A 22,878-nucleotide genomic window follows, 5' to 3' on the forward strand; every position below is an offset into this window, starting at 1 on the left:
AGAGAGAGAGAGAGAGAGAGAGAATGAATATGCAGTTATCAAGGCACCCAAAATGCTCATACACCCAGTGCTCCCACAGCCATACCCAGCAGAACCTGCACAGAGTAAGACGTCACATCCACACAAATCAATAATGACCTCCTTCCCTGAGCACCAAGGAGAGACAGGGAGGGGACACCACAGGCTAACACACAAGGTCACAAGCATCCCAAAAGCTGACGCAGAAGGCAAAGGGACTCAACTACCCCGGCATACTGCCCTCACACAGTCACCAAGGTGATGGTTTTGAGACAACAAATGAGAATGGCCAAGGTCCTACATCTGTTGCTAAGGCAGTAAAGCCAAGAAACGGGCTTTTCCATGACATCACTGGACACCAGCCTGTCTCAACAGAGGCCCAACAGGGGCCATGAGCTGGACTAGGGACGTAAGACCACATGCATCTCTGGGCATGGAAGGAATTGTGCAGATCCCTCCGTTGCCTCCACTTGGTGCTAGCACCACGGACAGCTCCAGAACCATGGACAGCGCCTCTCGGCAAGGACGACACAGTCCCAACCCCCAACTACTCACCCGGTGCATGTCTTCATACTTAAGGAAAAGCACGTTGGCATCCATTCGATGTTCCCAGAATTCCTGAACGTGCTCAAACCAGGAGCCATAGCCCACTGTGGAAACAGAGAAAGGGGCACAGCTGGGAAGGGAACTGTGTAGGTGTTCTTGCCCCTCCCACAGGATGCCCAGCTCCTGCCCAGCTGCTGGGAAGGAAACTATGGGGTCTCCCGGGAAGGAAGAAACCATTAAAGGCCCTCACCCCTCCTGCTCTTGTCAACGATCTTCACCCCTACCCAGCCTAAGTACTTCAGGATGCCCTGAAGACCTGACACAGCAGGAGGTGCTCTGAAGATAAGAGGACACAGTGAATATGCTAGTGTCAATGAGAAAAAACAATGCTCAGAGGAATCAGAACAAAAGAGGCAGGTGGAGTAGGCTGGGGGTGTGAAGCTCTGAGATAGTTCCAGAACAAGGCCCCGCCCCATGACTTCTGAATGACCCCAGACACTGTCAGAGAAACCGGCGATTAAAGAGAGGTGGGAACCCTGCACTGTCACACAGACAATATGTGCCACAGCATGGCCTCACCTCACCATGGCACCTCAGGTCTGGGCTAGGCATTTGGCAAGTATAAGAGGACTCGGTCCAGTCTGCAAGCTATGTCACAGCCTTCCTAGTGACAAGTTCCACTGTGCTGCCATCTTTTTGGCCAAACTGCGCAGGCCTGTGATGGACTTCGTGCCATGCTGCTGTGGGGGATGGCAAAGGGGGGGGGGCTCTATGAGATACTATAAAGAAGTGATACCTGAACCCTTCTGAGGAGTAAGAAGATACAGAGGCATGGATGGGGCTCCATCCTCAGGGCCACCTGCAAGCTCCCTGGTAGAGTTGTACTAGGGTACCATGGACCTGCACAGGTATAACCCAGTCAGACACAACCTAGCACACCCCACTCAGACACACCTGTTTGACCCCTGCAAACCCCTCTTGGCAAATCTATTCATTTTACAGAGCTGAGTCTCAGGAAAGAACAGTGGCAAGCCAGGTCACAAGGGGACAACTGCCGTGGAAGCCTGGACTCTGGTCTAGATCCATGAGATCTGGATCTGTGCAGCTCAGTCCCAGCAGATGAGGTCCTGAGGCAGGAGGAAGGCAAGCAGCCTAGAAAAGACAGGGGGAAGCTCTCCCCACGCCCAGAGAAGGCACAGGACTTCCAGACAGCCTGGACCCCATTGGTGACATGATGCTGCACAAGAAAGGCCAACCAGGACCATGAACCAAGCAAGGCATGCTGACTGCTACCAGGGAGACCAGAAACACCCCATTGCCTCTGTACTTGGGGCCACCGAGGAAGGAGATACACACATGCTAATGGGAGCTCAGTCTCCAGAGAAGGATCTCTGTCCCAACCCTCTGCTTCTCTCCATACCTCACTATGTTAGGACCATGAAGCCACTTACCCAAGGCCTGCAGGATGTTATAGCTCAACACAGACCCCACCTAAGGAAGAAGCCACCTCTGAAGTACTTCCCACGCAGCACAGGTCAGTGTCCGTCCACAGACCACTGCCAACACAGCATCTGTGAAACGACCCTGTCCACAGACTGTCCACCATGGGCTTCTGCCATAGGAAGACTGCCCAGAGAGTGCACATATTATACCACTGGCCCTGCCCAAAGGTTCCACAGGCATGCCACTTGACCTGGACATCCCTTATCCCCAGCTCTGGAGTCTCAGGCCATCAGCATTCTTATGCACATCTTCCTCACAGTGCCTGCTCCGTTCTCTCTCTGCTCTGTCCTATACTGGGGACATCAAACCCAGGGCCTGCCATGCTAGCCAAGCACGCCTGCATCCCCAGCCTTCTCACTACCTTTCATTTTGAGACCAAGTCTCATTAAGTTGACCAGGCTACCCTTGAATTCACTCTGTAGCTCAGGCTAGCCTTGAACCTACATATCTGCCTTAGTCCCTGAGCAGCTGGGGTTACGGCCCTGTGCCACCATCCTGGCCGGGAAATGTTTTAATGCTCCTTCCCTCAGCTGCCACTTTCTTTTGAGCTTTGGATAGGGAAGAAAGATCAGCATGTTGTGGTCACTGAGAGGCTAAGAGTGGAGCTGGGGAAGTGAGCACCCAAGTCAGATGTTTTGAGTAGGATACAGGCCAGAGTGCATAGCCTTGAACCTGTGGCTTTGAACTGTGAACAGGGAGATTTTAACACCTCTGGCTGAGAGTACAGAAACCGATTGTGGCAGACTCTTGCTGTCACGATGGTGCTATTCACACCTGGGAATCCCAAATGGGGTACCCCAATAGTGCACAGGGAAAGAAGCTGGGTGGGAGCCTGCAGCAGGCTCAGGGACTCTGGGGAACAGGTGCTGCAGTTTCCCACTGCACATGGGAATAGAGTACCAGCTCTGGGCAGAGGGCATGGCTGAAGCCATGTTTAACAGAATTGGGCCCCTGTGGGTTTTTCTTCCAATTGCAAGTAGCCCAGTGTGCCTGCCGCAGCCTACCCTACAGGGTGTCTACACCACAGCCTGGGTAGGAGGCCCCTGGAGGCTGCCCTGTGGCCTCCAGTACTTGAGGCTTCACTGTTACCCACTCTGTTCTCATTGTGACTCACAACCTCCCTTCAGGACCCCTGGGGAGCCACACTGAGCAGTTAACGTGTTTTCAGACTCAGGGAGTGGACAGTCTCAGTGTGGACCAAGGAACCCATGATATAACCCCTTCTTCATGACTGGGTGCACACCACACTGTTCTTTACCAACCACAAGACCCACAGGGGTGAAGACAGAGATGGGGACAGGGCTGCTTCCCCCTATGGTCCCTGACTTCCTAGAAGGCAAGTGGAGTGGGATAGGGTTGGGTGGAAAGGTCCTGTCCCTCTACCCCAGGCAGAAAGGAGCCAACAGGAAGTATACATCCGAAACACCCTGCTCTGCATCACTGCTAGCCCCTGAAGTCCAGCCCCTGTGATGACTCACACACAGTGGTGGCCTTCTCACTGCTCTCTCTTCACACTGCATTCACAGCATAGAGACACGGGCTTCCGAGCTCACAGTTGTCATTCTCACCTCACTAAGAACCCAGGCAGGAAGGCCAGATGTGTAACTGGAGAACCCGCAGGGCGGTGGGGAGCAGGACTCAGAAGTCCCAGGATCTGCACCACCTCGAAGACCCACAGCTCCCCAGCCTCAGCGCCTCCTCCATTTGACGATAACTGAAGCCCCATCTGCACGGTGGCAGGTAAGGTACCGTTACAGACAGGGCTTCCCAGGAAGCCCCAGCTCTGGCTGGTAGTTATAGGGGAGAGCACACACACCCTGTGGCACTTACGTTTGTCGTTCATGAACCTCCGACAGAACTCCTGGAAGGTGCCTCGGTAGCTCATGGTCCGCAGCGAGCGGTGGAACTGATAGTAAGATACCACCAAGTCCTTGGGGTTGCGAGCCATGTAGATGACCTGCGGGAGGCAGAGTGATGGGTCACCCCACTTCCTGCTGGCCAGGTGTCCCCTTGCTCATTCCAGGCACGGATGGGCTCTGGCCCACAGGCTGACTATCTGGGTGAGCATGTGACTGTTTTACTGCAATGCTTTATGTGGGCACGACTGCATCTGTAGGAGAAGGGTGCCTGGCAACTTTGTAACTGAGGATGGAGACAGGAACAGGGAGCACTGGTGCCTGGCAACTTTGTAACTGAGGACGGAGACAGGAACAGGGATCATAGTGGACTGCATCCTCCAATGCTCAACTGTGAGAGAATACCGGCTACCTCGTAAGCATGGAGAGGGTACTACAGACATCATCTAAGAGGGGTCCTGGGCCAGGGATAGCGAACAGCATCTGGAGCTATTTCAGAGGCCTAGGGTTCTTAACGAGGAAGTGGGGGGATGAGAGATATGACGTAGGTTACCTTGGAGTCCCCATTGTGGAGGTCAGAGGGCAGGAAGCGGTATGGGAGGTGGCTCTTGATGAGGCGGGGAGACGTCAGTTCCTGCGAGAAGATGTGTGGCTGTTATATCATGTACATGTGTGCACATGCATGTGTGTGAGCACACACACACACACACACACACACACACCTCTTCTCTCCTCCCAGGGCCTTTCTAACAGGTCTTTCCAGGGAATCATGGAAATCCCTCAGCCCTCTGTGCAGAGACCCGCATCCTGTCAGCTTCCCCTTGGACTATGAGTCTTGGGGGGCTATGTTCCTCTCTTCCTTCTGGATGCCCTTTAGATGTCTGCTGCCTCCTGGTGCACCGTTCCCAGCTCTGTAGCCATCACGACTTCCTGCCCTATGAGGTGGCAACTGTCAGTTCACTACTGTCCCTGAGGCGGGAGCAGCACCCACATGTGAGGACACTTCAGAGAAGAGGCACCCCACACTCCCAGTGTTTCCTGAGGAGGAGTCAATGTGACCAGCACAGACCTCAGACAGGAAGACAACCTCCAGATGACAGGTAAAGTCAGAAACAAGCTCACCAAGAGCAGGAGGCATCTGTCGCCGGGACACGAGGAGTGGGGCTCTCAGAGATACATCCCACAATGCTTACTTATCTAGCAGAAAGGCAGGTAGGTGAGGTGAGGGCTGCAAAGGGGGCTACAGAGGGAGCCAGGGATGGAACGGAAAAAAAGGTCCCGATACCTCTAAGGGACAGAATGCACAAACCCTCTTACTGCTGACACAGGATCTTATCACGCAGCCCAGGCTGGCTTCAAACTCATGTTACTCTCCTGCCTCAACAATTCCAGTGCTGGGGCAATAGGTAGAAGCTACCATACCTAACTAATTTCATTCTTTAAAAAAAAAAAAAGATATATTTACTTTATTTATATAAGTACACTGCAGCTGTCTTCAGACACACCAGAAGAGGGCGTCGGATCCCATTACAAATGGTTGTGAGCCACTGTGTGGTTGATGAGAATTGAACTCAGGGCCTCTGGTAGAGGAATCAGAGGTCAGACTCTTAACCACTGAGCCATCTCTCCAGCCCACTAATCTAATTCTTGATACCAAAGATTTTATTCAAACACGTCCTTCCCGGCTCCCTAGACAGATGAGGAGAGGAGCAGGACCCGCTGCTTCATTCCCGTGGTCCCCCAGGCCATAACCAAACACATGGATGTATTTCCTCTCCACCTCATAAACTTCCTGCCACTGACATCAGTCATCTGTACCTGACTGGTCCCAAGGTCACAGTCAAAAACTCAGACCTGTCCGTCTCTTCCTCCTGGTTAGCTGGAACTGCCTGGAGGCCCTCAGTTGTCCCATGAGCCCTCAGGAGCCTATCGAGAAGCCACTGTTACTGAACTATGAAGAAAGGGGGTCACGCAAGTACCTTGATGATGTCCAGCCCCGGCTGTGGGTACTCCAGCACCGGCAGCTGCTCGTCAATGTTCATCAGGCCGATTTCATCAGGGTCGGCACCCTGGCTCACCAAGTAGACCACCTCTTGCAGCAAGCTTGTACCTGGGTGGAGAAGCAAGGAAGGGTGCTCAGAGGAGCCACCGAGCCAGCCCCACAGTCAACGAAACTCCTGATGCCTGAGAAGTGGGCACAGAGCTCAGGGAGCAAGAGGAGCCTGAAGAGGAACCAAGAGCGAGAGGCCTAGGCAGGACGTGAGGCCTGAGCCCACCACAGCTGCCAGTGACCAGCTTGCAGCTTACCTCAGCGTTCACTTGGGGAAGGACAGCTGGGAAAACGAGCAGAATGTTCCTGCTACCCCACAGACTGTGGTGGGGACCAAGTTCAACTGAGGCTCCCAAGAGCTGAACTTTCCACCAGACTCAGAGGTGTAACCTCAGCTACCTTCATCTGCCCAGGGTCTACTAAGCCAAGCACACATGCCGCCCATGTTCCTCAAGGGAAACAAGCCAACAGGAACGTCCCAGATCATTCCTTCTGGCTTTGTCATTCATTTTTGCCTGAAAACACTGGTGGTCACGTGATGAGACACACGTGGCAAGGAAGGACAGACACGAAACACTCAAGGTGGGGAGGACCCAGGACCTAGGTGCAACTCAGGCTGTTCCTTTGCGAAAGGAGCTGGGGTGATGGAGACAAGTCCACACGAAGTGGTCACTCACTCGGAGACATAAAGAGAAGCAGGGTCTCAGGTCTCTCACTGCCCCTCCTGGGAGGCATGTGGAAGTTGTGATCACAAAGAGACACAGATCAATTCTGCCTGCAGCAGCCTGCGCTACACAGCCTGCTCCACAAGACAGCAGGAGATGGCCAAGGCCAAGGTCAGAGCTGAGTCCACACATGAGCTACGTGATACAGAGAGGGACCCACCAGGAGACATGGGCATAGTGGCACAAGGGGCTAAGGACCTGTGAATAAACCCCCATCTTCCCAAAGCAGCATGACATGACGGATGGGTCTCCTGCTGGACTTGGGGACCATCAGTCCCCTCAGATCGGATACCACTGACTCCAACCTCAGTCACTTCCACAAACTTTCCCCTTGTTCACCCTGGCTCAGGCTTAGCTTTCTTCCTCACGAACTCAGCCTCTCAGGTGGTTACAGCATCTCCACACCCACAGCCTGCCTTCTCAGAAGCCCTCGGACACTCAGAGCACACACTGCCATTCAGACCCTCACTGAACTCCCACCATGCTAAGCCTGGCCGCCCCCACTGCATTCTAATCCCCGTGCATGAGTCACATCCAGCAGGATGCCTGGGCGATGTGGGGGCACACAGTCTGAGCTAGGGCGTCAGGGCCAGGCAGGTCAGCCAAGCGACAGTCAGCAAGGAGACGAGAGAGGCAGGCAAACATGTCTGGAGTTCTCCAGCCCCTGTGCCCTCCACTTCCCAAGGCATGGGAGCAGGTACTTCCCAGAAAGCTTGGCTAATCTCCCAGGAACTCAAAGAAGAGAGGTGAACACATTCCTTCTCTTTGAGCTTTGGTTCCTATGGCTGGTCCTTCTCCTCTGGCCTTCCCAACCATGCAGACACACCCACCATAGGTGCCAGGCCTTGTGGATAATGCACACATCCCACCAGGCCAGTAGAGATGGAGTCTCATCCACAGCCCTTCTCCAACACCTCAGCAATCCACACCTTCAAAAGCTGTTCACACCGAATCACCTCACCTTCATCACACCTCAGCAAACCCTGACCCCCACCACAGGTGTGACCAGGTGTGACCAAATCTGAGCTTTCCTACCCATAGCGATACTGTCTCCATGGCTAAACTACTTCCTCAAAGGCCACACACCTCTCTCAGCGGCTGTCCAGTAAACATGCCCGACATGGTTTCAAGGTAGCATAGTCAGAGCTTAGGCCTGGAAGCCAAATCACACTGCCCATCTATTTCCAGGGGTCTTTGCACTTCATAAAAATGAGAACTCAAACCATGTCTAGACACACACACACACACACACACACTCACACACACACACACACACACACACACCTATAATTCAACACTGGGAGACAGGAGACTGGGGCAGGAGGATTGAGTTGGAGGGTACACTGAGTTACAGAGCAAGATCCTATCTTTTAAAAAAATTTTTTTTAGTTAAAATGCAAGAATTTAGCCGGGCATGGTGGCGCACACCTTTAATCCCAGCACTTGGGAGGCAGAGGCAGGCAGATTTCTGAGTTCGAGGCCAGCCTGGTGTACAAAGTGAGTTCCAGGACAGCCAGGGCTATACAGAGAAACCCTGTCTCAAAAAAACAAAAAACAAAAAACAGAAACAGCAAGACTTTACAAAGCCTTAACTCTCTCTCTCTCTCTCTGTGTGTGTATGTGTAAGAGAGAGAGACAGACAGACAGACAGAAATAGAGTCAGAGAGACTTTTCTCCCTTACTCCTTGCTGTTCCTCTGTAAAAGCCCTTTCTCCCTGCCTTCTCCCTCTACCTATCTACCAACTGTCACCCATCAAGCAAAGGCCTGCTGCTCTGTCTTTCATGCTATTCCTGCTGTGCCAACAGCCCAGAAGCCATACACCCGAGGCCAGATCTTAGCTATAGCCAGAAAGCCAAGATGCTTTGGTGGTCCATCCATCACCAAGGGCCTGCCATCTGAACACAGCTCACACTGAGCTGCGCATGGCAGACAGGAGGCAGCTCAGACACCAGGAAGCAAAGTCACCAGTGAGGAAACGGCCTTCAACACAAGGCTTTTCAGTCACACAGGGAGGATTCTAGGCCATAGCTGGAAGAGGAAGGTCTCTCTCTCTCTCTCTCTCTCTCTCTCTCTCTCTCTCTCTCTCTCTCTCTCTCTCTCACACACACACACACACACACACACACTTACAAACGAGGCTGAAAGGCCAGAAAGTGCCAAGGCCCTGGTGAGGCCAGCTTGCCTGCCACTTCTGGTGAGTACTGTCCACTCAGGTTCAGCTAGTTTCCAAGAAAGGCCCTGAAATGGGTCTCTCTTGGTCAATCTTCATGATCTATTTTTAACAGGCTCTATCCTGCCTTCAGCCCTCATGTCCCAAACAGACCTGAACTGTACTTCAAATCCACCTCTATCTTCAAGTCCAGCCTTGCCTCCACTGCAAATCCATGCTGGGAACAGCAACCACGGGAGCCAAAACAGCTCCCAGCCACCCAATGCACACAGGCAGCACTAAGAACCTCAGTAGGTTGTTTATTTAAATGCCATGAAGTTGGGAGGGGGAGGCACTGAAGGACCCAGAAAAGACTAGAGTGGGAAACAGAGGACAGATATGACCAAAACGTGTTTTATACACGTATGAAATTCTCTAAGAATAAGCAAAGCTCTTACATTTTTTGAAATAAAAAAATAAAAATAAATAAATAAATTAAATAAATAAAAAAAGCAAACCCTCCCTTCTGCAGAAGACACAGAAAGAGCCAGCAAGTGCTCAGTGGCTGATGAATACCAAGTATGCAGATTGTGGGCACGTCCTCCCGCTAGGACATCCATGCCTAAGGACCTTAAATCGCAGCCCACAACAGGCTAACAGGCTGGGCTAGCTCCTGATTAAGATCCTGTGTGGGTCCTCCAGACACCAACCCTGGGCTCCGGAGCAGGGTGTAGAGGTGCCTCTCTCTCAATGGGTCACCAAGTGCAGAGTGGCAGCTAAGGCCACATCAGAGCTGGAAAGAGCAGGGCCAGGGGCTACAGCCAAACCCACACAAGAACTTGGGAACAAGGGCAACAGGGAAGTCCGAACAGGCCTTCATGCTGCTGTAGTGGCCACCATCATGCCGGGACACCTCGAAATATACAAAAGACATGGCCTCCTGGAGGAGGGAGCCCCTGAGCTACCAGCCTGCTGTACCCCAGCACGCACAACCTACAGGGGAGACAGCTGTCAGCTGGGAAAGCAGCCAGACTCTCCATTGGCTCTGTGCACTGGTGGACCAATGCCATGCACAGATCACTTCGCTGACAGAGCCAAAGCTTGAGTGACAAAGTACCAATGTCCTGGTGGTGGCTGACAGGACGCTTTGACCTGAGTCCTAAGTCGAGATATATGGATGATCCTGGAATTCAGGAGTGGACCTGCCCAGGAATCCGGGGACCTGCAGCCTGTCAACACACTCAAGGAGACCAGCAAAATCGTCCCAGAATTCTGGAGAGAAGATGCTAATGGGAGCAGGGCCCAGCATCCCCAGGTTTCTGGGGATGGGACCTTTAATTTTCACTGATAGCGTTCACCAAAGCCACACTGCTATCGAGTTTAACCAGTCTAAGTACAGTAGAATGTAGGGAAGAAAATCCCATCTCCTCCCCTAGACCCTACTTCCAGAGGCCAAGGCTCAGCTGGCTCAACCTCCAAGTAATGTGTTATCATTCACATCCTGTGTCTCTCAAATGATCTACTGATCTTCACACAGGACCTCAACACATGCCCTCCTCCCAGAAAACCATAGCACAATGTGGATCTAAACATGTGCTTAAGGCAAGAGAGGAGTACTGTATTTCTTAGGGACATACATACACATGCATACCTGCATACATACAGACAGACAAACAGACATATGTACACCTACCTATTCCATGTACAGTACATCATTGTCTTAGAGTTTCTACTGTGCACAAACCTCATGACCAAGAAGCAAGTTGGGGAGGAAAGGGTTTATTCAGCTTACACTTCCACATTGCTGTTCATCACCAAAGGAAGTCAGGACAGGAACTCAAGCAGGTCAGGAAGCAGGAGCTGATGCAGAGGCCATGGAGGGATGTTTCTTACTGGCTTGCTTCCCCTGGTTTGCTCAGCTTGCTTCCGTATAGAACCAAAGACTACCAGCCCAGGGTTGGTACCACCCACAAGGGGCCCTCCCCACTTGATCACTAATTGAGAAAATGCCTTACAGCTGGATCTCATGGAGGCACTTCCTCAAGGGAAGCTCCTTTCTCTGTGATAACTCCAACTTGAGTCAAGTTGACAAACACAAACCCAGCGAGTAGAACTGATCCCTTGTCAACTTGACACACAAACACATCACTTTTAAGCCTCAGCCCTTACTTTCTTACTCATCCCCAAGATCTAAACAACTTTAAAAGTCCCACGGTCTTTAAAATTCTTATCTATTAAAGTTTCAATCCCTTTTAAATACCCAATCTCTTTTAAAATTCAAAATCTTTTTACAATTCAAAGTCTATTTAACTGTGGGCTCCTCTAAAATAGTTTATTACTTCAAGAGGGAAAAATATCAGGGCACAGTCACAATCAAAAGCAAAATCAAACTCTATCCAAAGTCTGGGATTCACACATGATTTTCTGGGTTCCTCTAAGGGCTTGGGTCACTTCTCCAGCCCTGCCCTTTGTAGCATACTGCAGGAAGCGGGTGCGGCTGCATGGGCCAAGATGGTTACTGCCTTACCCGAGCATGCGAGCATGCGCAGTGAGGCTGCATGCTTGGGCTGCCTGAGTCAGGCGGCATGAGTATAGGATAGTTGTTGTTACCCTTGCTGAAGAAGGAGAGTTGTAAGAGAGAAAGCTGCAAGAAGGATGGAGGAAGAAGAAGCTGCTGGGGAAGAGAGCTGTAGGGGAAAAGCCTGAAGTAAAGAAGCTGTTGCGTGAACCCGCCTTGCTGTCCGTGTCTTTCTTGTCCGCTGGAGTGGAGGTGACCTGCGACAGCATACAGCTTATCTTCTAGGCTCCATCTGCCTGTACCTTACTGCTGCTGTTCCTGGTGGTCATCTCATGGTACTCTCATCTCCAGAACACTGCTGTCTTGCTGCAACTAGGCTTCACCAATAGCCTCTCATAGGCTGTCTTCATGGTGCCAAGCCTCAACTCATTGCATGACCCCTTCAGTCCTGGGCCATCAATTGCAACTGAGGCTGCACCTTCACCAATGGCCTTCCATGGCTTCTCACAGTGCCAAGCCTCAGCTGCTCTTCATGGCCCCTTCATGCCTTCAAAACCAGTACTACCCGAGAGACTCTTACACGTTACCAAGTCCAGCCTCAGCACAAGGTACAACCTTGGCTATCTCTGGAATACAACCTCTTTGTGCTCTCAGAAAACCCTTCCCCGAAGAGTTCATCTCAGTAATGCTGGTCTCTTCTTATCACCACTAATTCCTTAGTTCCAGCTAACCAGCATAAATAGTCCCAGTAATACAAAGATTTTGCTTTAGTAGTTCTGGTATCTTCTTAATCACAGGCTGATTCTTCAGCTCCAGCTAACCAAAACCACAGAATCTTCACAATCAAAATAGCAACATCCCTGATAAGAGTCTTTAATCTTCCCTCTGAATTTCACAAGCCAGGCCTCCATCTTCTGCACTGTTCTCAACAACTTTATCTTCCAAGCTCCTACACAACATCCCACATAGCTCTTAACACCAAGTGGATCTTCTAGCCCAAAGTTCCAAAATCCTTCCACAGTCTTCCTCAAAACATGGTCAGGTTGTCACAGGAATACCACACTATGATGGTACCAATTTGTCTTAGTCAGGGTTTCTATTCCTGCACAAACATCATGACCAAGAAGCAAGTTGGGGAGGAAAGGGTTTATTNNGCTTANACTTCCANANTGCNNTTCATCACCAAAGGAAGTCAGGACTGGAACTCAAGCAGGTCAGAAAGCAGGAGCTGATGCAGAGGCCATGGAGGGATGTTACTTACTGGCTTGCTTCCCCTGGCTTGCTCAGCTTGCTTTCCTATAGAACCCAGGATTACCAGCCCAGAGATGGCACCACCCACAAGGGACCCTCCCCTCTTGATCACTAATTGAGAAAATGCCTTACAGCTGGATCTCCTGGAGTCACTTCCTCAGGAGAGGCTCCTTTCTCTGTAATAACTCCAGCCTGTGTCAAGCTGACACACAAAACCAGCCAGTACGATCATGAAGTAATTGTGTATCCTTTCTCATGCAATGCCTTGGTTTTCCTGTGTCTGGTTTTCTATAATCATAAATTCAGGTCTAACAAACACTCCCTGTGTGGTGAGAGACCTGGGCATCCTCAGTTTAGTCTACAATAGACACCCTTGTCCACAGGGATGCATTCCAAGCCCCAGCAGGCTTCCAAAGCTGTGAGCACTGAGCTCTACAGATTATTTTTTTTCTAATACATACACAATTATGATAAAGTTCAATTACAGGAAGAGATTAAGAGTAACTTATCCTATCAGTGTGGTTGTGAATCCCTTTAATTCCAGTACTCCGGAGGCAGAGGCAGGTGGATGTCTGGGTTCAAGGCCAGCCTGGTCTACAGAATGAATTCCAGGGTAGCCAGGGCTTCACAGAGAAACCCTGACGAAAGAAAGAAAGAAAGAAAGAAAGAAAGAAAGAAAGAAAGAAAGAAAGAAAGAAGAAAGAAACCATAACTACATGCTGTAATAAAAGTTATATAAACTGTCCCTCTCTCTCAAGATGCTTTGTGTATGTGTATGTACATGTTCCAGGGGTGTGTGTGTGTGCACATGTGTGTGTGCTTTAAGCACATATGTGTGTGTGGAGAATCTTGTCTCAGAAGGATGGAAAGGACAGAGAAAGGGAGGAAAGGAGAGGGGAAGAGAGTCTCAATTCTTCCTTGCTCTGTAGAAATGCTCTCAGACATGTTTGGCTATGAATAACTGAAATTAAACCGGGAAATCACTGTATCTCTTAAGGACATGTCCCTGCCACTCAGATCAGCAGTCCCACCTGGTGACCTGACCCTGAAGCACCCTACCCAGCTGTCTCCCTGGAACCTCCCTCTATCTCAGATGCATGCTGCTCCTCACCCGTGCTCCCTCCTCACTCCTCTTGCCTTACTCAGACCGCAAATATCTCCACCATGAATGCAGGACCAGCAGCGAGGCTGGGGCCAGAAGCCCAGGCCAGAATCTTAAGAGTCTGAAGGTGCAGCTGGTGTGCTGGTGTCGCAGGCCGCTTCCCAGAACACGACCTTGGCACCTCCAGCATCGAGCATTGGAGCTGTTCTGCTCTACAGCTGCATGTCCATAGAGCCACTCGCTCTGAGCCCGATGCTAACAGCCCAGTTCTGAAAGCCACGGTCTTGTCAACCATCTCTGCCCCACTCACTCTGTGCTCTCTTCTGGAACTCGGATGTCAACCTTCCAAGTCACTTATCTTCCTGCTAACTGGCATCCTTTTATAAAACTTCTCTTCTACTTCACGGCCATTTCCTCCGCCAGATCCTGCGGCCCAACACTTTCCATCCCAGCTCTTGGACTTGCCCTCTCCAGACTTTCTGGAACCCAAACTACTCCCGACAGTCCCTCCTCCGTACCGCTCTCGCTGAGAAGGTACTGCCCTCACTGTCTGAGGACAGACACCATCAGGACGTGGGAGAGGACACTTAAGACACCACTCGGTGTCTTTTTCCTGCATGTAACTGTTATGCTGCAGCAGCGATTCTCAACCTTCCCAAATTCTGTGACACAGTTCCTCCCAACCATAAAATTATCTTGTTGCGACTTCATAACTGTAATTTTGCTACCGTTGTTAAGTTGTAATATAAATATCTGATACATAGGATAGATAATGTGAACCCTGTGAAGGGGTCACGACCCACAAGTTGAGAACCACTATCCTCCAGGAAGCCTTGCTACCTGGCTAGGAGCCTCCCATGTGGGGGTGGGAGGCAGAAGCAGCTGGAGAGGTGAGGGGGGAGTCCAGGTGTGTGTGCACATATGGGATGGGGGAGGGGAGAGACAGGCAGACAGACAGACACACACACAGAGTGGGAGGGAGGGACACAGATAGGCAGTCTGATAGAACACAAGTCACCCATCTATTTCCCTAGAGAGGACCCATCACTTCTCTTCCCCTTGGATCTGTACTACCCCACAGATCAGTTCTATGATGTCCATGTTCCCAAACATGACGACCTCCAACCTCTGGTGCAGAGCTTGTACAGGGGTCCAGGTATCCTGTTAAGGACAGGTGGGGCTGGGAACCTCACCTCTCAGGGTACACCTTCCGCTGATTCAACTGCTAACAAAACCTGCGCCGGGTCCAAGAGGAAGTAGCAGCTCCAGTTCCCAGTGTTAACTTGCTCCTTCTATTCAGGCAGCACCACCTTGCCACACTACAGAAACCCCAGGAACCTGGAACCCGGTCCAAGGTCATCCTGGTTTGCTTCAGTTGTTAACTCGATACAGCCCACAGGCATCTGAGGGAGTCTCAATCCAGGGACCAGCCAGCTCACACTGGCCTGTGGGTGTGTCTGTGAAGAATGGTTCTGATGCGGGGGATGGGGAGGGAGGGAAAGGGGGTGTCCTGCCCCGCCCACTGTGGGCAGCACCATCCCTAAGCAGGTGGTCCTGGGCTGTGCAACAAAACTAGCTACAAAGTGTGAGCCAAGGTGAACCAGCATGCAGTGTTCCTCCACAGTTCCTGCCTGCAGGCTGTCTCAGATTCCTATCCCTACTTCTCTCAATGATAGACTGGGACCAGAAATCGTAAGCTGAATAAACCCTTTCCCCCCTCCAAGTTGCTTTGCTCAAAGGGGAATTTTATCAAGACAAGAGAAAGCTCACCAGGATACCCAGCCTGATCCTCCAGTGACTCTGGGAGCTAAGGAAAGACACCACTCCACTGGGCCTCATTTTCCCCACAGTGCCAACCTCCAGGGCCTGCAGCTCTCTTGAGTGGACATTCACTCAGGTGGAAGATATCACTGCTGCCCACTGGTGCAGACAGCACCTTGCAGCCTATTAGCTGAGTACAGGACCCCGTGTGATGACGCATGCACCCCTAAAAGAGCATGTACTAGAAAACACTGGGCAGATGCTCCTAAAGGAAGAGCTAAGGACAAGTGGGGACACCAAGGGACCTCATGAGGGCACAGAGGACACCCGGGTGCAACTCAGCTACTCAGCCGTAACAATTCTACTGTCACTCTGGTAGAACCATCTGACCTGCTGTGGCCAACGCAGTCTTCTGGCTATTCTCTATATGTCTACTACTGTGACGGCCTTCCCAGGCTGGGCTGTTCATCCCAAAACCAGGAGATGGAAGTAGGTGGGGACAGGCTTGGCTATATCCGGCTGGAGCAAGCCTGAACAACTTGCAGACACATGAACTGGCTCCAAGTCCAGTTTAGACAGACTGGAAGCTATCCTCTAACTAGGATCAAACCTAGCTCCTCACCACCTGCCTTCTTCCAGTAGACAATGCCTTTCAGCCACTAGGGGCCCCTGATGCCGAGGTGGATGGCTCGATGCATGGAGGTGCCTGGCCTTAGCCCTGAGCCAGCCCTTCCCTTAAGGAGGCTTGTGTTAAAATAACAGCAACAAAAACATACACACACACCAACCCCTGAGCACTGGGACAGGGCTGGGGAATTGCCAGTGATTGCCACCTCTCTCCCAGAGGCAAAGAACCTGAGATATGTCCACCCTGTCTCTCCAAGGGCCCTGCAGTCCGGGCAGAAGGCCACAGAGGCTGTCTTTCTCTGGTCTGGTTCCTCTCCTCTCCCAACTGAGACCACTCCCCTGCCTGATCAATGCTGGGCCCAATCCTGCTGTCAGGCCCAGACTCTCAGCCCTAGAGGTCAGTGGATCCAGGAAATGCCAGGAGAGCTAGGGGCAGCCAGGCTCAAACCTGACAGTGGCTTCTCTCTGGGAGGTAAGGTGAGTGGCCCCAGTACCCTGCTGGACACAGCATTTGGCACCTGCAGCAGCAATGTTGGTGCCAAGGCAACTGACCCCAGAGTGACCCAGAGGCTGGTCATCTGACTTCTGAAAAGAAAGCTTTCCTCCCAGCAGAGCCCAGGGAACCTGCCACACAGGTGACTACTCAAGCCATAGCCCCCACCTGTGCTGTGGGACTCCCAGTCTACCCTACTCAAACGTCATGGGTGAGGTTGAGAAGCTGAGCCAGCACAGAGCCTGGAGGTGGCTCCTGGGTCTTCCTAACGCATCTGTGCTCTAGCACGGTGGCCTTGAGGAGGGAGGGACAGGGAGTGGCAGGGGCATCCATCAAGAAACACCAGGCCATAGACGGTCCCATTCAGGAAAGTGGCTCCCAGGATGTGATGGGGAGGGCGGAGTTGGTATCCCTGAAACACCCCTGGGATCTTGTTGCTAGGGAAGGAGTTGATGTTTTTACACCAACTCTGGCCCATTCTTCTCTCTACACTTGGTACATGCTACACCCAGGACACGTCTGCTACCCAGAAAACCAGCATCCAGCCAAGGGTGGGGGTGAAGGGCTCCTGTAATGCCAGCATTTGAGAGGCTGAGACAGGAAGGCTAGCCTCAGCTATAGAGAAAGTTCAATACCGGCCTGTGCTACCTGAGACCCTGTCTGGAGCAACAAAAAAACTGTCATCCTGCGGGATGACTGTGATAGTATACCCCAACAATCCCAGCACTGGGAAGGCTGAAGCAGGAAGACTGGAAATTCAAGACCAGCCTGGGGTACACAGAGAGACTCTGTCTCAAAATATTCATGCACGCATGCACGCACTCTTGACACATGCGCACATAGATGTTTCCCATCCGACTCCTCTCTGCAGTGTCCAGGGAGCTCCCCAGAAGCCACCAGGCTCCTGCACAGGGTTTGTCTAACACTCGCCAGCCCTCCCAGTTCACAGCTGGGCCTCTAGCCTGGTTACTCCCTCAGGTATCCCGGGTCAAAGGCCCTCCCCAGCTCCTTCCTAAGTAACCCAGGCTCTGGCCCTCTCCTCCGGGAACTCCATTACAATCCCAGCCACACCCCCTGGTCCTAAGGGCTCTGAAAACCAAGTCTCCCACAATTCCAGGGTCTAGGGAGAGAACTAGAATCTTCCTTTACCCACGGGCACATTCATACCCTTTGTGGTGTGGACACAACATCCATGATGCCTCCTTAAGTACCACCCTGAGGCTGGACACCTAGCTGAGAGGCAGGGCATACATGAGCCATAGGGCCATAAGGCCCTGGGTTCATCCCAGGCACTAAACCAAAAGAGACAGCACTAGGTACAGCCACTAACCTAGATGTGGAGCACCCAGCGGAATGATCAGCACATAAAGAGTTCTCCGAAAGGCAAGCCTAGTTAAAGCCAGCAGGGACCCAGGGCTGGGATTGTAGGATGGTTGCAGCCTCACTCAGCCTGGTTTGTCTCCTGACATGCCTCTTCAGGACAGCCCAGCTGGCTGTATGCCCAGCGGTGGGTCAGTGCCTACACCTGGACTTGACCCCAGGGCCTTTGCACCCTGACTCCTTCCCTGAGAGCACCCACCACTCTCTGTGAGGATGATAGGCAGCTGCCCAGGGAACCCCGACTCCACCCCGGGAAGATGCCCTGCTTATATTTTCTCCTGTAACCGTCTGCTTGGATACCACGGGGTGATGGACAGCCACCTTCTCAACTACCCTGAGCCTGCAGGACAATGGTCACAAGGACGCCCTACAGGGACAGGAGAACCGGCTGAGCTTGTCCTACAGACCCCAGAAAAGGCACCACACAGTCATCTCTACACCAGGCCTGGAGAACTGAGTGGCTCATACAGCTGTGTGACCTTGGATAAGCCTCCTCCCCTCTCTGATCCTCTGCCTAGAAGCTCTACCTTACACGGCTGCTGGGGACCCAGGTGCCCAGGTTCCGCCTGGTGACAGTCGGCCTGTAAACAGCATACAGGGGCAGCGGAGGGCGGTCCCATCCCCCACAGAGCCCACACTGGAGGCGCGCCCACTGCCCTCATCACACGGGGAGCCGGACAGGACTAGGGCACAGAGAGGCTGAGCGACCTGCCCAAGGTCACACAGCCGCGCGATCGACCGGTAAGGCGTGGGGTTCCCGGCTCACCTGACTTGGGGTAGGTGACGATCCACACGTCGCTGGGCCGCACGGGGAAGTCGGCGATATCCTCCATCTTCCCGCGGCAGAAGGGTGGCAGCCGCACGCCATGGAACTCGAAGTACTTGCTCTCGAACTCGCCCGGGGTGCCCGGGGTCTCCGCTTCGCTCTCCGCCATGCCGCCGCCCGGCCCGGCCCGCAGCTCCAGGGCGTGACGTCACGGCGCCGGCGCGGGGCTCCGATGGCATGACGTCATGGCCGCACCCACGCACGCCGCGCCCCTGACGTTGGTGGCCGAGGCCCCGCGCCTGCCGCAAAGGTGCGTCCGGTCCGTACCACTGCCTGTCAGTCATGCGTGCCAGGTCAGGGTCCCCACACCCTAGAGCAAAAAAGGAGGCGGCTGCGCAGACCCAGGGCGAGCCTCGGGGTCTGGGAAGCCGCACCTCCAGAAGCTTCTGATGCCAGAGATGGAAAAGCCCGCATCAGAGCGCGGCTGACAAAGGCAGCGTTTAGAGAGCCTGCAATCAAGTGCCAGAGAGGACTCCCCCAGGAAGAACCCCGGCAGAGAGGCCCCAAGAAAAGAAACCCAAGACAGAAAACCTCCAGGCAGAGAGGACTCCCACCCCCACCCCACAAGCAGAGAAGACCAGCAGCAGAGGATTCCCCTTGCAGATAGAAACCCCAGAGTGGGCCCTTCCAGGCAGAGACCAGACGCTTGGCAGAGAAATCTCCAGGCTGAGAAGAGGCCCCCTCCCCGAGGACACCCCAAACAGAGGCGATCCCCCCTCCTCCAGAGAGGAAACTCCCATGCCGAGAAGACCCTCGGCAGAGAGGAAGCCAAGAGTGGACATCCCCGCCCCCCAGGCAAAGAGGACCTCCCTCTCAGGTAGAGGGGACCCCAGCAGAGATGACCCCTCAGGAAACCCCCCAAACAGAGAGAACCCTCCAGGTGACGCCCGCCACCTGTCCAGGTCCCATCCTCGACAATGGGAATCCTATTTCCAGGAGCCACATCTGGGGAAAGCAGCTAACAAGAACCCAAGGGTCTGGGAAACCCCTTAGGAGTAGAGCTCCTCTCTCTCGGGAAGCCCTGGGGTCAGTTCCCCAGCACTGGAGAAAAGGGAAACAGACAAACAAAAGTTGGGCTTGCGCACACTTGTGATCCCAGCAACTGGAGAGTGGAGACAAGAAGATCAAAAGTTCAAGGCCAGCCTCGGCTACATCGTGCATTTGACGCTAGCTTAAGATACATGAGAGCCTAAGGATGGGGCAGAGAAAATTGTCTCCTTTTTCTCTCTAGCACGGGAGATGCACAGACCTGTCTGGGTACAGAGAGTGGGTATGGGACCTGCTGGTTTTCCACACTGAAGGGCATCGTGGGGGAACAGTTGGGGTGACACAATGGGGCTCTGGGCCCCAGTAACATTGTTTCAGGTGCGATCCCTGAGAAGTGAAGAGGAAGAGGCAAGGAAGAGCCCTGCTGAGTAAGAAGGGAACATATAGACTGGAATTCATGGTGCTAAAAATGCGTCCTGGAGCTGGCAAGATGATTCAGTGGGTAAAGCGCTTGCTGCCAAGCCTGACAACCTCAGTTTCACGCCTGGAACCCACATAGTGAAAGGGGACTACTCCCACAAACTTACCTTTGACCTTCACATACACATCAACTTGCATACTAACAACAAACGAAGTAAATGTAAAATGTGTTGCTTTTTTTTCTTTCTTTCTTTCTTTCTTTTTTTTCTTTTCTTTTTTTTTTTGTACTTTTAAAGAAAGCGTCTTGGCTGTGTCAGTCACGGCTTCACGCGGTTTCAACGCAGTGGACAAATGCTGGAGGCATCTGAGGTGTTAGCAGTGTCCGCACTGAGCAGAATCCTGCCACAGAGGAGTGGAGAATTTATTTCTCATGCGTGATGAATGCCCTAGTCTGCTCCCGTTTGTTTATTTATTTATTTACTTACTTACCTGTATGGGTGTTTTGCCTGGACATATTCTGTGCACCTGATATCCAGGAGGAAAGAGGATACCCCCTGGAGCTGGAGTTACAGACACTCAGGACCCCCTATGTGGATGCTCGGAGCCACACCCAGGTCCTCTGGAAGAGCAGCCAGTGTTCTTAACCACTGAGCCATCGCTCCGGCTCCCTGATTTGCCTTTTTATTACTGTGTTGAATGCCTGGCCCAAATCAGCATGGACAGGAAAGGGTTTATTTCAGCTCACAGGTCCCAGACCATCATTGGAGGAAAGTCAGGATAGGAACTCAAAGGGGGAACCTGGAGGCAGGAGCTGAAGCAGAGGCCATGGAGGAGCGCCGCTTACTGGCTTGCTCCTGATGACTTGCTCAGCCTGCTTTCTTTTTTTCTTTTTGTTTGTTTGTTTTGTTTTTCGAGACAGGGTTTCTCTGTATAGCCCTGGCTGGCCTGGAACTCACTCTGTAGACCAGGCTGGCCTCGAACTCAGAAATCCACCTGCCTCTGCCTCCCAAGTGCTGGGATTAAAGGCGTGCGCCACCACGCCTGGCCTGCTTTCTTATAGAAGCCAGGACTATGTGCCCAGGAGTAGCACCACCTATAATAGGCAGGGCAGGGACCCATCAACTATTAACCAAGAAAATGCCCCACAGCCTTGTCTTCAGGTCAATAGGATTGGAGGCATTTTTTTTTCTTCAATTGAGGTTCCTTCTTTCCAAATAACTCTAGCTTGTGTCAAGTTGACAAAAGCTAATCCGCACACATGACAATCCCTGATAAGCTGCCATCTCAGTGTGGAGTGAAGAAGCCCAGGCACACAAGACAGCTGGTCCCATGTGATTCCACGCACAGTTTAAACAGAACCAGAGTCCGCAGACAGAAGTTTAAGGGTATTGACTTGGGTAGTGCTGGCCTTGAATACCAGGCCCTCCTGGCTCAGCCTCTGACAGGATTACAGAGGTTGCCTGGTTCTTCCTACATGCTGCCTGCGTGCCTGGACTTCTGGTCACTTCCCACCCTAGAGCCTCCCCTCTTCTCCCACCCTCCTCTCCTGCTCTTGAGGAAACTTTGATCCCTGACTCAGATATTCACCTCAATGCCCGCTTTTGATTCTGACATGGTGCTACTCTAACGAATTCCCAGGAAGAGGGTGGGCAAATAAGAATGAAAAGGAACCCTCCCTCAACAAAGACATTCCTAGGAATACTCAACAAACAAACAAAAATCAGTGGAGCTAAGAAGTGAGTTTAGTAGATTCTGGGTAGACGTGGCCACTGAACCAAAGTCCATTCTATTTACACACACTTGGACAAGCACTTCAAGTCTAAGGTTTGGGTAACATTTATGTAAAATTAAGGGGAAAAAAAGTCCTTCAGACAAAGATAAGAAACCCCATGCAAGCATTTTTTTAATGCCAAACACTGTACAGATGTGAGAAAAGAAAGCCTAGTGAAACGGAAAGAGATGCTAGGCTCTCGGGGTGAGTGTAGAATGCTGAGAACTCGCTCTAGGTGTAGTAAGCCTGCAATAATTAGAGGTGCATAGATGAAACCTCTGAGCTCTGCTGCTGACCAAGAGGCACAGTGCCGTGTCGCTGTCCACGGTGCTGAACGCCCGAAGCTTGGGCTCCCGCGTCCCCACCCCCACCCCAACACCTAGCACACAGCAATCCGGCTTCACTTACATTGTTGTGAGGCATATTCTCCTATTTCCTTGTACTATTAAAAACCTTGAGGTAGGGATGGCAAGATGTAAAGACGTAACCTGATTTTCATCCCTAGAACCCGTGTGGTAGCAGGAGAGAATGGATCCCTCAAGTTGTCCTCTGACCTCCAAATACCATACCCACAAACACACACTACACACATGCACACACTCACACACACACACACATGCCACACATACACACATGCACACATACCACACACACCACATACCACACACACACACACATTAAAGAGATAGATAGATATTTAGATACACACATACATACATACATACATGCATAGGTTAATGGGTGAATAAATAAAGGTTTAAGTGAGAAATAATATTTAAATTTATTTAAATTAGTTGGCCTAAATGCATGTAATTTAAATAAGTAAATAACTTTTCCTTGGGCTTGAAATTCCAAACATACAAAATATAAGAGAATGAGATGGTGTGTATGCAC

The 22,878-nt window shown here is 51.9% G+C and overlaps 1 protein-coding gene across 1 annotated transcript in view; it reads right to left on the bottom strand.

The window, feature by feature from the left end:
* The window catches only part of Sult4a1 (sulfotransferase family 4A member 1), a 29,118-nt gene extending 10,053 nt beyond the window's left edge, over positions 1–19,065 (bottom strand). Inside the window, exons 1-5 of the mRNA XM_021183749.2 lie at positions 18,747–19,065; positions 5,903–6,033; positions 4,477–4,557; positions 3,898–4,024; positions 574–668 (exon numbers count right to left, since the gene is read on the bottom strand). Of these exons, the coding sequence (XP_021039408.1) occupies positions 574–668; positions 3,898–4,024; positions 4,477–4,557; positions 5,903–6,033; positions 18,747–18,915 (603 nt within the window). The 5' untranslated portion in view covers positions 18,916–19,065. The remainder of the gene's footprint in view (positions 1–573; positions 669–3,897; positions 4,025–4,476; positions 4,558–5,902; positions 6,034–18,746) is intronic.
* Between the last annotated feature and the right edge of the window lie 3,813 nt (positions 19,066–22,878).

Source organism: Mus caroli, chromosome 15, assembly GCF_900094665.2.
Source record: "Mus caroli chromosome 15, CAROLI_EIJ_v1.1, whole genome shotgun sequence".
Taxonomy (NCBI): Eukaryota; Metazoa; Chordata; class Mammalia; order Rodentia; family Muridae; genus Mus; species Mus caroli.